Source organism: Pogoniulus pusillus, chromosome 28, assembly GCF_015220805.1.
Source record: "Pogoniulus pusillus isolate bPogPus1 chromosome 28, bPogPus1.pri, whole genome shotgun sequence".
NCBI classification, from domain to species: domain Eukaryota; kingdom Metazoa; phylum Chordata; class Aves; order Piciformes; family Lybiidae; genus Pogoniulus; species Pogoniulus pusillus.
In genome coordinates, this window is record NC_087291.1 from 11,040,552 (window position 1) to 11,056,369 (window position 15,818).

Genomic DNA, 15,818 nt, shown 5'->3' on the forward strand with positions numbered 1-15,818 from the left:
TCCTGACAACTCTTCAAAGAAATGCTGGTTTGTATATAACACAGCATTCAGTGGCTATCAGGTTTTTTCATCTCTGTTTGGTAAAAAGCAACAGCAGTGAATGTATCATTGTCGCAAACTGAGAAGCTGAAAGACATCTTCGTTACCACGAAAAGCAGCTGACAAGCTGGAAAAAACAGCGTTCTCATTCCTTGCTGGTGTACCTTCATCTCGGTACACAGAAAATGTTGGCCCTAATCCTGGTCAGGACTGCTTTAATTTTAATACAGGCACTGTTCCATTGCTTCCAGGGAAGTAACTTTTAATGCCTGTCTAATAGCATTTAATAATGGTTTAAGTCCGTCCTTACTAAATTTATCTGATCGTGTGTTAAATGACTTCCTAGAAACTTAAACAGGTTTGAATAGCTGCCAGTGAGAAGAACATGGTTGATTACACTTGATCACATCTGTCTTCCTCATATGGACATTGCACTTCCCATGTAGCTGAGATACAGGGAGATTTTGCACTAACTATAACTTTAGTAAAGAATTACACACACACACACAATACCTGCCAGCATAGGATATCTCTGCTTCCCATGGCCAAGTGTGAGAACCCAAATTCAGGGATGAACAATTTCAGGCACCTCCATTAGCTGATAATTTAGAAAGAACCCATAGCCTAGCTGCTGTCTTCATCTCACCTGCAGCAAAAGCCTTGCTCTCTACAGTATTTGCACATACTTACCTGCTGCTTTCCTGAGGGATACACTGCTCAACATCCACTGAAAGAGAGGCCATAGCAGATACAGTTTCTGTCTCCTCTCTCTCCTGTTTCTGAGACTCAGCCAGAGCACAATCCACTGGCACAGAGTATGGCTCCACTGACTTCCAGTACTTGCCTAAGGAAAAGACACATAATAATTTATGGGAGGTTTAGCTAGCATGGTGGTACAAGCACAGTGATCACTTAGTTCAACACTGGGTGATTATAATTTAAAATCACTGCAGTGTAAGCAGTAGAGCTGAAATTTCAGACTGCAATGAAGAGGTATATTTCTGAACCCAAGAACACCAAGTTGGAAAGTGCTTTCATTCCAATGCCTGGGTCACACCCTTCCCCAGAAGGTAATAAAGCGGAGGAGTAACACGCAGACTAATGAACTCACACTGTCAGACAGGCTGTTGGCTTTACCTACACGAGGAGAGGGGAGTTCAGGGCAGGGATAATACCTAGGAGTTCTGATGTGGCAGGCAGTGGATGCATATACAGCAAACAGGACTAGAAAAAAAGAATATTGCTGCACAAAGTGCTCACACAGCACTGTCTCCTTGAAAAGGAAAAAGTCAGAGATGCCAGCTCGGACTGAGGGATGTTGCCAGAGCAATCAGGTTTGTTAGTCCTGGATGTTCTTTCTTCTCCAACCTCAGGGCGTATACTAGAACAATAATTTATTTAAAGCTTTCATATATGAACTGGCTGTTGCTGGAAAGCTGCCAGCTATCATAAGGAATAGAGCTTTCTGGTTAGCTGTGCAAAACCAGCAGTGGATTAAAGGCATGAGCGCTCTCAGCTTTCTGCCTGCAACACAAGAGACGGCAAGAAGCTTCTCAAGCGACACAACAACGACGACAGGTGATTCATTGTCAAAACACAACGTGGTCTGCTAGTGCAGTGCAACAGAGGTTCATTAGTGCTAACCAGATGAACAAGTAAGAATTTGCACAGGCATTTCTTACAGTCCAGTAATCCACCTAGCACTCACTAATTGCCAGGTGGATGACACCTGGAAATTAGAAGCTTTGGGAAGGCTGGGAGCTCTGGACCAGAGCTTATTCAGTGTTAAGCAAGAAGCTTCCAGCAGCTGCTGCAGAGGTTGGGTCAGGGTACTTATCTGGGAATTAGACAGAGGGTTTCAACAGCTGTGAAAGAGAAGGGATCAAGTAGGGGACTTTTCCGAGGGCTAAAAGGAGGATTTTGGCAGCTGGGCAGCAGGCTGAGTTGAGGTGCTTATCCAGAGGGTAGCTGGAGGCTTTGACAGCTGGGAAGCCAGGCCAGCAGTGGTGCTGCCTGTGCTGCACAAAGGCTGCTGAAAACTCCCTCTTTGGTAACACAGCTCTCAATACAGTTTCAGGCTTTTCAAAAGATGAACTTTTCCCTCCAGTGAGAAAGCAGCTGTCAATAAAGCCTGAAAATGTCTTTATTCCAAACCATCACTGCAAGATGAAAGCCCAGGTCAATCTGCAAGAACAACCAGCGAGCATGGGCAGGGTGTTTCTTTGAACTCTAATAGTGTGCACATTTGGGCAGTTAGCAGAATCTTTAAGTAACGGGGACCTTCTGGGGATAAAACCTAAAGTGTATTAAGTATCCTACAAAGTTGAGATTAAGTGTTAGGAGGTTGGCTTCGCTCCAAAAGCATGAAAGACACAGCTAAAAAGTTATGTACATAACAGTAGGCTCAATGATTGGAGCCTGGTGAATTTTATAAAACCAAGACAAAAATATTCTCTATTATTGCTGTGCTCAGAGACCATATTCTCTATTCATTAAAAAATACACTAAAAAAAAAACCCCAAAACAAAACAAAACAAACAAAAAGTTATATGAGCATTCCCCAATGTTCTCACAGATCATATGTGCAAAAGTCAGTCTTTGCAATATACACCCAATTCAAACCCTATAATTTATGAGCTAAACGCTCGCAGAGTGGGTGGGGTTTTTGTTGCAGAAACAGATGTGCAAGAAAATCAAATCTGTTGGCATGGGAATAATACCCCCTCTTGCCTATAAAAGAAATGAACCCATGTTCACTGCTGGAGTTTTCAAGGGCTCTTATTCATAAAATAAAATATTAGTACCCAGCTACCACTGTGTTGCTCTCCTGCAGCAACTATAAAACAGCATCAGCGAGGACTGCTCCATCGCATTCATTCATTCACACACAGGCTCACACACCATCTGCCCCCTGAATCCTGACTTTCTTGTAACACTAAAACTGAGAGCCAGTTCAGGCATATTAGTGAGCTCTTTGTGCCCATTTAACTGCCCTTTTCTCCCAGGTGATTGGTGATTTTCCTTGTTTCCTTGCATTGAGAAGTATGTTAAGAGAGTGGCTTCGATAATAGAGAGGAAGAGCAGAGTCAGGCCAGGAAGCCAGCAGCAACACCTATGCTGCAGTGGAGGGTCTTCCCAGAGGGGAGTACATGTCAAGGTGTTTGAGGTTTGTGGGGGGAAATTCTAAAGCAGTCCCAGTTAGGAACAGCATCGAGGTAACAGTAGGTACCTGATGCAGAGAGGGATTTTTGATGCTTGTGGAAAAGCAGCGATGAGTTTTTCCTTAAAACCAGAAAGCTGTACCTTATGAGCACCTATGGTAAACAGAACAGCTTTGCAAGCCTCTTTTTATAACAAACAACATTCATATGTTGTGCACACAACATGCAGGGTATGAAGGTGTGCCCCACCAATAGGTTTGCAGGCAAAGTCTGGTGAAACGGTGAGGCAATCACAGCCCGCAGCTGCAAAGAAGTTTTGTGAGAAAGCTTAGGTAAGCTGTGGACTGACAATGAAATGAGCTCAGAAAGCATCTGCCTTAAACTGCTCACGTCTCTGAAAATGCTATTTCTGCTGTGCTATACTGGAATGTGAAATTATACTGGTCCTGTTAGATTCATTGAGAAGAACCTGGTGGAGCTCAGGGGAAAGAGTGAAGCACACTGCTGGTTTCATTCATACAAAACTTGCAGATCGATTGTGGCTTGCGAGAACAAACAATGAAACCAAATCAGACTTCTAGGTATGCTTTGGCTTTCAGCATGAAAATGTGCTTAAGTCTCCCTCAAAGTTTTGTGGGAGCACTGATTATTACCAGGAAATAATAAAAGTGCATGTTTCTGTCACTGTTACACACACTTGTAATTGCCTTTCACAGATAGATTTGGACATGCCATATCATGGCTTGCTTGAAAAAAACCAGTCTGGGGGTCATATTCAAGCTGGTGAACAGGACTGTGTAGAAACAGCATATTACATGGGTGTGGGGAACTACTGCTTCCAAATGGATTCCATTTCCAAAGGAGCTTTGGGTCACTGTCACAAACAAAACATTTGTATAAATTCCATTCCAGTCAGAAAAAAGTTGCTTCCTCCCATTGTCTAAGTATTGTATCTTCACTTGGTTGCAGCAAACACAGGGAGGGACTTTTTTGTCTAAAATATTTCTAATATTACTTATCAAAGTTGGATCACAGCAATACAGATTCAATACACAAGCAAGCAATCTTCCAAGTAAATCAGGCTTTCTCAGCCTCTCTCAAGGTGCTACCCCACAACCTAATGATTATCATCCTGCATAACTCCCTATAACATTCAACACGTACACAGAGTCATAGAATCAACCAGGTTGGAAGAGACCTCCAAGATCATCCAGTCCAACCATGCAGCTGCACTAAGCTTCCTCTATGCTCTTTTCCATCATCTGAGCATATTCCTCTCTAATACTTGGTCTCTTTCCAGACAAAATGATGTCAGACAGAATATTGTGTATAAATAACATCGAAGCCTGAGCAGCTCAATTTAGTTTCAGGAGAGCAGTCCACTTGAACTGCTGTTAACTGTACTAGCTTAGCTCAAACCTAAGCTTATTCTGGACAAGCCACTTTGCAGAGCTCTGAACTAGTTTTAAACACACACTATAAATCAGATCCTAATTCTATTTCTTCTTTCTGAACTTCCACCCTTTGTGTGTATTTCTGGTAAGACATTATGCCTTTCTGGAGACTGTTCTGATATATTATTTCTCAAATCTCCTTTTTCTGTTTTGTGTTGTCTGTTTGTTTTTGTTTCAGATCCATTTTCATTGGCTACATATCCTATTTCAAACAGAACTACGCATTCCTTCTTCGTGTCTGTTACCTGTGTGCAGCTTCCTGTCCTGATTATCATTTGCAAATCTGCTCTGTCTTCCACAGCACATGAATTTCCTGAACTTGCTGTAACTCCTTACAGATCATTCACAGGAAGTTTTAAGGGAGATACTATAAGCTACCCGAGGACATACCACCCAGCAACAATGACTTACCAGAATTTATCATATGCAGCTGATTTACTTAGAGCATTTGCATATCTGGGGGAGTACTTGATACAAAGGATGAATTATATACCTACAATGAATTTTAACTGGCACCTTACAGCTAAAATCATATAGATAATTACTGCATGAACAATGCATAATGCCTGTTGGCCCTTCTAAAACTGGGGGGGGTTTATACAAATTAATCTCAAGTATTTGACATCCACTTAACATGAAGCAAAACATTTGTTATCCATTTCTTGTTCTTAAGGAGCCAGCAAACAGTATAAGTCAGGTAACTGCCTTGGTAAAATTGCAAAAGCAGAAAATTAGAGAATTTAAGGGAAGTCTGTCCAGTTGGATTAAGGCAATCAGTGGCAAAGCGAAAATTTCTCAGTGAGACCAGAGCAAATGGTCTAAAATGTCTGGGTAGTAAAGGGCTGGGGTAAGGCAACATAAGTGAAGCAATCAAGTATCTAGAAAGAGAATAAAATAAGGTCATTTGTTAGCATTGTGCCATGAGTCAGTGCCCATTTTGAGCTTTAGAACTTTATCACAAGCAAGAAACTTGTAAAGGGCTGAATCTGAAGAATCTATCTGTTAAAGCTTTCATTTATCTGTCTGTTCCTGTCCCTCACTGGCACACGTGTTTCATTCAACCTGCTCTAGAATGGAAATATTGGGAAATATTCAGGAATCAGAAAGTTTTAAATCATTTAACTGGGTTTAAATGCCAAACCAAAATAAAAGCATACATATATATGATTAGACACTAGACACGGCTTGCTGGTTTATACATAAAACATTAGGTTGATCTTTTCTCTGAAACAATCATTTAATGTCTATGAAATTAATTGTCATTAAAAAGTGCCCCAAACCCACCAAGCCATCAACTCACCAACCCAAACTGAGAAACATACTTTGAATTTCAGTGGTCTTTTTTAAAGAAGCTATTGCATTCATATTGGGGATTTGGTGCACAATATCTTCTGGGAGAGGCTCCAGCTGCAAGAAGAGAAGAGAATAATATAAATTTCCAGTAAGCCACAGGGCAGTAAAACAAACTGAAACAATCTAATCCTCAGGAAAAGCTCAGCCCAAGAACTGGTTAAACATTTTGCTGGTATCAGTTCTAAAAGCATAGCCACGATTTTGTTTTCTGTTTTCCAGCCATGTAATTGAATTCCAAGGGGCTTTTCTATTGGCTGCAAGACTAATCTATGGAGTCTCTGAAGCAGGTGCATGTCTGTGTATTATTCATTAAAAAAATGTTAGTTATTTGGGTAATTTTTGTAGGTTCCTCACAAACTAAATTCCACTGCATCTGTATACGCAGCTGGGCACTCCAAACAAAACTTTGCTGAAGCCACACTGGAACTGAAGTGTGCACTCTATTATCTTGATTTTTTTTCCTGCTGTTATTACATCTAACCATCTTACACATTTTAAGATTTACAAGGGAAAACCATAAAACACAGCTGCTTTCACTAGCTCTGCATTAATTTCAAGTAAAGTAGTAGATGAAAAATTGTTATGCAGATCAGTCAGACTTCTCTGAGCTCTTCATAGTCAGCTGCGTTTTAGTTAGCCAGTTTGAATTCTCTGAGTAGGCTTGTGTCATAGTAAAGCAGCAGAAGGAAATGTCCACTTGCTGCTCAGTTCTTTTCACCCTGCAATGGACAGATATAACAAAGCACACTGCATTTTGAAACTCAACTATATATGGGCTTTTTTCCATCTTCCATGCATTTTCTCCTAGAAAAAGGATAAAAGATTGTTTGGGCTAAATATCTCTTCCTGAACTGTACTAACTATATTCTCCTTGAACTATGCCCAGAATCCAGTTGGTTTTCCTGCTTCTTTGTACAGGCTGCTAAGGCTGGGTGTGGAGATGTGCTTCCTACCCAGCCAGGAGTAGCAGCCATGTCAAGGTGGACAAGGCAGAGCAACCTCAATACCAATCTTTCCTGTCTAAAGCCAAGGAATTTCAACCACCATTGACAGGAGACATCTGTACTGCAGACAAAACTCCTTTCTTCAGCGTGCCTGGGTCTGCTTTAAACTAGGTCAAGTGAAGCCCACCCAAGGAGCTTCCCCTGTGAAGTTAATAGTTCAGTAACCATCATATACTGTCCTCCGGGTTGCTACTGCTGCAATGCTACACACCAACTAAATAAAACCAGCTTTGATGCAAGCAAACAAAGTGGGAAGTGACTGCAGTGTAGATACTCCCTTGGTGGTGCTATTTTAAGCAAGTTTATCTACAAACACCAGAACTCCTGGAATCCTACCATTATGACCAGCAGTGAATGCCAGTCAAAGACATTGCACATATCAATCGTCTTTTGCAGTCTTGGTAACTAAAATTACCAGGGCTGTTATGTCATTATTTCCTTAGATTCCCATTTGGGATTGCATCTGGAAGATTTCCTTGTGGCTAGAAACAATGGCACTATGTTCATTTTCAGACAGCACAAATTGCTGTGAGCACACGCGCAGAGAAGTGCTGGTAGGACCTGACTTGGTCCCAACTCTCCTTGGTTACCAAGGAAGCCAGACTGAAAAGGTAGTTCTATCTAATAGTTGCTTAGTTAGCTCTTAACTAAAATTTACTATCTAATATGTATCACAGACTGGTACAAAGAGAACAAGTACAATAAAAATAATGTTTACAGATAAGATTGCCATCCCTAAATGGCATTTAGTTCATGGTTTCCATAGTTACTTCTTGGTGATTCTTTCAAGTACCTGGGGGAAAACTGCATCATTATGAAAATGTCACAGAATCAGTCAGGGTTGGAAGGGACCACAAGGATCATCTATTTCCAACCCCCCTGCCATGGGCAGGGACACCTCACACTAGATCAGGCTGTCTAGTGCCTCATCCAGCCTGACCTTAAACTCCTCCAGGGATGGGGCTTCAACCACCTTCCTGGGAAACCTATTCCAGAGTCTCACAACCTTCACAGTGAAAAACTTCTTCCTAACATTCAGTCTGAATCTACCCATTTCTAGCTTTGTTCCATTCCCCCTAGTCCTCCAGAGCTATAATCCATTTAATAAACTGAATAACCATTGGGTTATGTAGATAAACAGCATTTGCTTTTATAATTTGCTGTTTTCTGCTTAATCTGTCATTTGGCTAGGAGAAGAACAACATCCTGGGTGCAAGAACAGAGAAGAGGAAGCAAATAGTAGCTTAAGTTCGCTTTTGTAGATTTCCTAATTCCTAAGGTTTTGGCAGATTCACTCTCCTGAAGTAGAAAAAAACAGCTCCAGTCTATAACTGTAGGAATAATAGTACGAGGTATGAAAGTGCCAAACTGCAAGATGTACCTTGGGACTCTTTCAACAGACCTCTTGTAGTAATTATTAAGCTGAAGGAACTTAAGTAGAGATAGCTAGAGGAGAATTCCTATTAAAAGGTGACTATTCTTGCAGAAGCCTCCCCCAGAGTCTGCATTTTTCCTAATACATCAATGACATCTCTTTATTTTTCAAAATAGAAATCACTTTATTGAAAGGTAGTCTGAATTTGAACATGCAGACATAATCAAATTAGTATTTGGAAATGGCAGCTATGTCTTTAGAAACCAGGATAAACTGATGAATCATGAAAGAAAAGATTAAAATGGGTAAAATACCCAGCAATCATCCCAATCATCACCCCATCTGTTAGCTCTACTAGCAGACCTGTAGGTGCTGAGAGTACAATAGTCACTTTTGATCATTTCTTTAACTCTTTTATCCACAAACATTAATTTTCCATTCCAAGCTTGGCTTCTGCTCCTGAGCCTCCTCACCCTTAGTGACAGCCAGGCAGACCTTGGATCCTCTTCCATATCAGGGAAACCTTATCAGGCTCCACAAGTAAGTTCATTACATCATATACCCTGCTTAGCCCAAACTGCAGTACCATTACAAGAGCACTGTGGAAATAAAGCCAGTGGGTTATGGCAGCTATTTTTATACACTTTGAAATGAGACTGTCTGCACTCAAAAGAACGAGTTCTGTTGGCAGCTATCTGCTAGTTGGATATGACTGTATAGGCATGGGGGTGTCCCTGGAAAATATCAGCAGTTAGACCTAACACTGAACAAAAGAAATGACTCTCTACACCTGGCATACATGGCACCATGACCTTCCCTCCTACAGCTATTGGCATCAGGATCATGAAGTCTATTAAATCTGGAGACTAACAAAAAGGAAGCTGAACAGAGCACTGGAAATACACTGTCAGGAAAGAAAGCTTTCAGAGAAGAACAGCACAAGTCTGCAGAAATAACCAAACCACTGGAGAGGCAGTTTGGACCAGACACAAAGGGTCATATTTTCAAAGCTTTTACATGGCTGAATTAGGTTTTTGTGCCCAAAGCTGCAGATGAAAGCAGCAACTGTGTCCACTAATCATTTTTAAAGTAGGAAAACCAATGTAAATGGGCAAAAATCACTTGGGCTGCCAAAGCCTGTCAGAAGCATATCAACAAATGTTTGAAGAAAGAATTAATGGTGGAATATTTTGTGCCCAGGAAGTCATCTGCACTGATCCTTGGGAACGTGAAGAGATTCTGGAACTACAGCAGGCAGTATTGAGCTGGAAATTGTAGTGATACTTGCATTGTCCTCAGTGCTGGCATGCTTTAAAGCATCAGGAATAGCTTTACAAACCCCCTTTCCTGGTTACACCATGCAAGAAGAATACCAACACGACTGCATTCTGTTGCTGTTAGGGTTGCCTGTGATAATAGGGGACTAAGTTAAGCTCTTGCAGCTCTTCTGTATTCTTATATTAGCAATCTTCTCCAAGATTTCTGCCTCTATACAAGCTCTTTAGGCACATACTTGCATGATCCACTGTTACAATGGGGTACATAAATGAGTCACTTTTCATTAGGGAACAGGTTCAAAGCACAAAGGGTCATTAGCACCTGCAAGCCCACGAAAATCAGGGTTGCCTTGGAATTATGTAACTTTGGAATTAGAATATTCTGAGGGTTTTTGGCCAAACCACTTCATGATTGCCACTGCCCACCTTGGGCATTTTATGTCACCACGCTGAATACATTACTCCAATTTCCTACCCCATCTAATTCTGTATTTCTGTGCCAGTTTCTGGACTCTGGGTTTATGTAAGCACCAGTTGACAGGTGGCTTAGATTCAGTGTTAATTACTTTCTGGTATTAGACTGAAACTAAAAATGAAGATGTGAGATTGTGACCAAGTTTACCATGCAATTTAAAATTGATCTCAGGCCATATTCACTTCCATGAGTATTTCCATTTTGGAGAGAGAAATGCTTACCTGTTCTGGTAAATAACCCCATTTAATGCAGCCCAGTCCCTTTTGGCAAAGTTCACTGCTGAGCTGGCAAGCAGCCCTAGATTCACACCAAATTCCACAAAACAGAATATGCCAACTTTTCATCATCAGCAGGAAAGCTGTGGAGTATGAGCTTTCCACTTAAATTACCATCCCCTCCTAAATGCCAGCTCAACAGATTGCAAGAAAGAAGCACATACTTCACACTCTGCAAGAAAAATTTCTAGTATAAGTTTTCAAGCAAGCTTGGGAGCCAACCAATCACAATGTTTTGTCAATTTCTGCTTCAGACTGAAATTCAAGCCAGAAGAATATTTACTAGAAGATGTTAAATTTAGTCACTTAAAAATGTTTTTGCATTTAGGGCCAAATTCAGCCTTGGCTGCCACAGTCAATGAGAGGAGACGTGCATCCTCTCTGCCTTTGTTGCAAGGTCCTGCTAGGCAGAGCACACTTTGGATTGCACTTCTCTGTTTCCTCCATTCAAAGAAGAGCACAACCCCATCTGCAACTAGTTATCACTTGTTATACACCACAGCAAACTGCTGTACCATCTAGACACTGCCCAAATGACAGACAGATTGGAAGGGCAATGATGCTTGCAATCCCAAGCACACATATAGGTTAGGCAGTGAATGGCTGGAGAGCAGCCCTGAAGAAAGGGACTTGGGGGTACTGGTGGACAAAAAACTCAACACAAACCACCAATGTGCACTTGCAGCCCAGAGAGCCAACCAGAGCCTGGGCTGTATCAGAAGAAGCTTGGCCAGCAGGTAAAGGGAGGTGATTCTGCCCCTCTACTCCACACTGGTGAGATCCCACCTGGAGTACTGCATCCAGTTCTGGAGCCCCTGTTACAAGAAGGAAATGGACATACTGGAGTGTGTCCAGAGAAGGGCCATGAGGATGATCAGAGGGCTGGAGCACCACTCCTATAGAGACAGACTGAGAGTTGGGGCTGCTCAGTCTGGAGAGGATAAGGCTCTGAGGAGATCTTATTGGGGCCTTCCAGTATCTGAAGGGGGTCTACAGGAAAGCTGGGGAGGGACTTTTCTGAATGTCAGGGAGTGATAGGACTGAGGGGTAATGGAGCAAAACTAGAAGTGAGTAGATTCGGATTGGATGTTAGGAAGACATTCTTCAGCATGAGGGTAGCAAGACACTGGAACAGGTTGCCCACAGAGGTGGAAGGAGCCCCATTCCTGGAAGTTTTTGAGGCCAGGCTGGATGTGGCTCTGAACAACCTGATGAGTATGAGGTGTCCCTGTCCATGGCAGAGGGGTTTGAGCTGGATGATCTTTGGGGTCCCTTCCAGCCCTGACAATTCTATGATTCTATGATGTTAGACTGAGTTCTATGTCCCATCAAAATATATGCCACCTGGTTGCTTAAAAAGAGATGGGATCAGGGAAGAAAAAAATCCTTAGCATTTGACTCATGGAATTCTGTGCTTGAAGGAATGCTTCCTTACTCTCTTAGGCTGCAGAAGAACCCCTAGCTGAATGCAGTTATGTCAGAAATAAGCTGCAGGATTTAGGATACTGAGCTCAAGGAAACCTTGTCCTTGAGAGCTTTGTAAATCCAAGCAGTGCCTCTTCAAAAGTAATGTGGAGGAAAAAAATCAGAACCCATGCATAGAGCAGCCTTACTCACTGCCACCTGGCACCAAAATGCACAGCAAAGACCTTCATAGCACCAACGCTGCATCAGACAAGATAGCATGGAATTTTCATTCGCCATTACAAAGAGTTTGAGGAAAAATCTCAATATTCAAGCCAATTTCCACACACTCCTTGGAATAACAAAGAGATCTTCACATTTACTGTTTTTCTTCACTGAAGTAGTATGTACACTTATCTATGTTTTAAAGATAAGTATTTGAAACTCTGCAACTAATCTGTGAAAGGCTGAGGAATCATTTAAAGAGTGTTGCAGTAAATGGTGGAAGTTACATTTTAAGCATAGGAGTATATAATCATCTCAGAAATACTTAAGTGTAAAAGTCAAGTGGTTGGGGTTTTTTTGGTTTTTCCAATTATCTGAATCCAGCATTTCCTCTGTTTTGACAGATGCTCTTCCAATGGACAAATTCTCAAATCACCTTGAGATAATTCGGGGATATTTTAAAGCAACTGATGCTCATCCTGCCCTTTTGCCATCCAGAGAGATTGCCATGTTTTCATTTTGGATTTCAAGGGAAACCAGCTGCTTAATCTCTTCTCACCTCTTAGGAAGATTTCCTTCCAAGGAGATAACCTGCAGTGCTCCTAATTAGTTCTGCAAATGGTCAAATGGATTTTTTTTTCTCAAAGCAATGTGGAAATTTCCCCTTTGAGCACAGAGGCATGGACAAGAAAACCTCAGATCCTGAAATATATTTTTTAAATAAAGAAATTGTATCTAAACCTTCTAATTAATAATTTCAGCTGTGTAAAATTTATCCTTATTTCTACCTCTAATAATTTCCTTATTAGTTTTCTCATCATTTAAGGAGGGATTCACACTATCAAACCAGATGAAGCCATTTCAGATTCAATAGGGTATGGATCTCCTTCATGCTCCATATTAGACCTTTGCTGATGTCCTGCATGTCTTAAGGTATCTAAAAAGGCACCAGGCACCTCTGTTTAGAGAAGTGGGTCTTAGTAAGAAACAACTGACAACATAGAATCATAGAATCAGTCAGGGTTGGAAGGGACCACAAGGATCACCTAGCTCCAACCCCTCTGCCATGGGCAGGGATACCCTACCCTAGATCAGGCTGGCCAGATCCCCACCCAGCCTGGCCTTAAACACCTCCAGGGATGGGGCCTCAACCACCCCCCTGGGCAATCCATTCCAAGCTCTCACTACTCTCATGGTGAAGAACTTCCTCCTCACATTCAGTCTGAACCTACCCATCTCCAGCTTTGCTCCATTCCCCCTAGTCCTGTCACTACCTGATAGCCTGAAAAGTCCTTCCCCAGTTTTTTTGTAGCCCCCCTTCAGACACCTAAATGCCACAAGAAGGTCACCTCAAAGCCTCCTCTTCTGCAGACCGAACAGCCCCAACTCTCAGTCTGTCCTCATAGGAGAGGTGTTCCAGCCCTCTGAGCATCTCAGTGGCCCTTCTCTGGACAGACTCCAGCATGTCCACATCCCTCTTGTAATGAGGGCTCCAGAACTGGATGCAGTACTCCAGGTGGGGTCTCACCACAGCAGAGTAGAGAGACAGAATCACCTCCCTTGCCCTGCTGGCCACACTTCTCCTGAGGCAGCCCAGGCTCTGGTTGTCTCTCTGGGCTTCAAGAGCACACTGGTGGCTCATGTTGAGCTTCTTGTCCACCAGCACCCCCAAGTCCCTCTCCTCAGGGCTGCTCTCCAGCCACTCACTGCCCAGCCTAGATTTGTGATTGAGATTGCCCTGACCCAGATGCAGGACCTTGCACTTGGTCTTGTTGAACCTCATGAGGTTGGCTTGTGCCCACCTCTCCATCCTGTCCAGGTCCCTCTGGATGGCATCCCTTCCCTCCAGCGTGTCTGCTGCACCACACAGCTTGGTGTCATCAGCAAACTTGCTGAGGGTGCACTCAATATATAGTATAAGTATATATATATATAGTATAAGTATCTCCAATCAAAGAGTACCAACGATTCCAATTCCATTTGTGTTTCTGTCAACAGAGGAAACTTAGAAATTGTTCCAAAAGTAATTCTGCTGCAAAGTTCAGAAGTATTGGCTGCACATAGATGGGGTTGATAGCTCATATAAATTCTGATCCTCCTTTGAATCCTTTTTAGAGACCTTTTTAATGTGTATTTTTTTTCACTAGTCATCAAAATCAACATCCCCATGCAGGAATTTCCTGTGCCACGCTCAAATTATTTAAAGAAGATGAACTTGATAGTGTGTGCTATTCCTGGTGGCTTTGCTTGCATTTGTTAATGCGATGCTTTGGGTGTTCCCTGCCCCCACTCCCACTTTGGAAATCACCCAGACTAGACTCAGCCAGCTCTGGAAATTTGAATGAAGCTTATATTTACAGCTTAGCTCTATATACAAGCAGATATTTACAGGATATAGTTATATATAGAAATATACAAGGTAAAAGGTAATAAAGAACACAACAGCCCTCCCAGAAACCTGAGTCCCCAGGAGGGGCTCCCAACCACCCTTCCACCTTCTCCCACCCCTCTCAACCTTACCCCAGTCCCAAGGAAGAATGGAGGTTCGGCCAGGGGGTTAGGAAGCAAAGTGGATTAATCAGAGAGACGGCAGAGAGGATGGAGAGAGAAATGCAGCCCAGGCAATGCCCCATGAAGAAGAATTAGTGCCTTATCTATGCTTGAATTCTTGTTCTTATACATCTCAGCAAGCCTCTGAGTGAAGTAGGCATCACCTTTGTTTGTCTTTCACTCCTCCTGGAGAAGAGGAGGCTCAGAGGTGATCTTATTACTGTCTACAACTACCTGAAAGGGCATTGTAGCCAGGTGGGGGGTGGCCTCTTCTCCCAGGTAACCAGCAATAGAACAAGGGGACACAGTCTCAAGTTGTGCCAGGGTAGGTATAGGCTGGATATTAGGAAGAAGTTCTTCACAGAGAGAGTGATTGGCATTGGAATGGGCTGCCCAGGGAGGTGGTGGAGGCACCGTCCCTGGGGGTCTTCAAGAAAAGACTGGATGAGGCACTTAGTGCCATGGTCTAGTTGATTGGATAGGGCTGGGTGCTAGGTTGGACTGGATGATCTTGGAGGTCTCTTCCAACCTGGTTGATTCTATGATTCTATGATTCTACGACTGTAATCTAGTTCTTCTCACCAAAACATTCTAGCTAGCTTCAAACTTGCACAGTTAAGAGTAAGAAGCTACCTTGCTACAGGCCATACATAAATAAGAGCAAAATACACCTATTTTGGATGTTGGCCTGTTTTCTTTCCTGATGTTCAGAGGCAAATTAAGAAAAGGAAGCACTTTGCACCTGTAAGTTTGAAGTTACCTCGACACATCGGACCAGCTCTCCGTGAAAGCTGGCAGTTGTGGCTAGCTTTACAATCACTCTTTTTAATGAAATGTTATTCTGTTGGGAACAGAACACATGAAGCAGTGAAGCTCTGTATTGACAACTCCTGGCCAAAAACAACAAAAGAAAAGAAAAGAAAAAAAGCTTTCAAAAAAGCCCTGCAAAATGTTTATGAATTCTAATCCTCAGCACATGAATAAATACGTTTGACAAACTGCAGAGCACCTTACAAAGGCCTTTCTCAACCTTTCTAATTCAAGTTCAATTGCAGGCATAGTGTTTAAAAACTCTTCTTCTTGCCAGTGGTTTTATGCTGGGGTTGCACTATGTAATAGTTGTAAAAGAAGAGGGGCAGATAATAAATGACAATTATCCTATTAATCATTTGTCTAGAATTGCATTCAAGGAAGAAGGCATCTTCAAACTGCAATAATGTGTTGTT

At 42.3% G+C, this 15,818-nt stretch overlaps 1 protein-coding gene across 8 annotated transcripts in view; it reads right to left on the minus strand.

The window, feature by feature from the left end:
* Positions 1-15,818, minus strand: part of HDAC9 (histone deacetylase 9) — a 465,174-nt gene that overhangs the window by 10,511 nt on the left and 438,845 nt on the right. For all 8 annotated transcript variants that reach the window (XM_064167147.1, XM_064167144.1, XM_064167145.1 and 5 more), the window contains 2 exons: positions 5,977-6,061; positions 730-883 (listed from right to left, as the gene is read on the minus strand). In XM_064167147.1, coding sequence (XP_064023217.1) covers positions 730-883; positions 5,977-6,061 — 239 coding nt within the window. The remainder of the gene's footprint in view (positions 1-729; positions 884-5,976; positions 6,062-15,818) is intronic.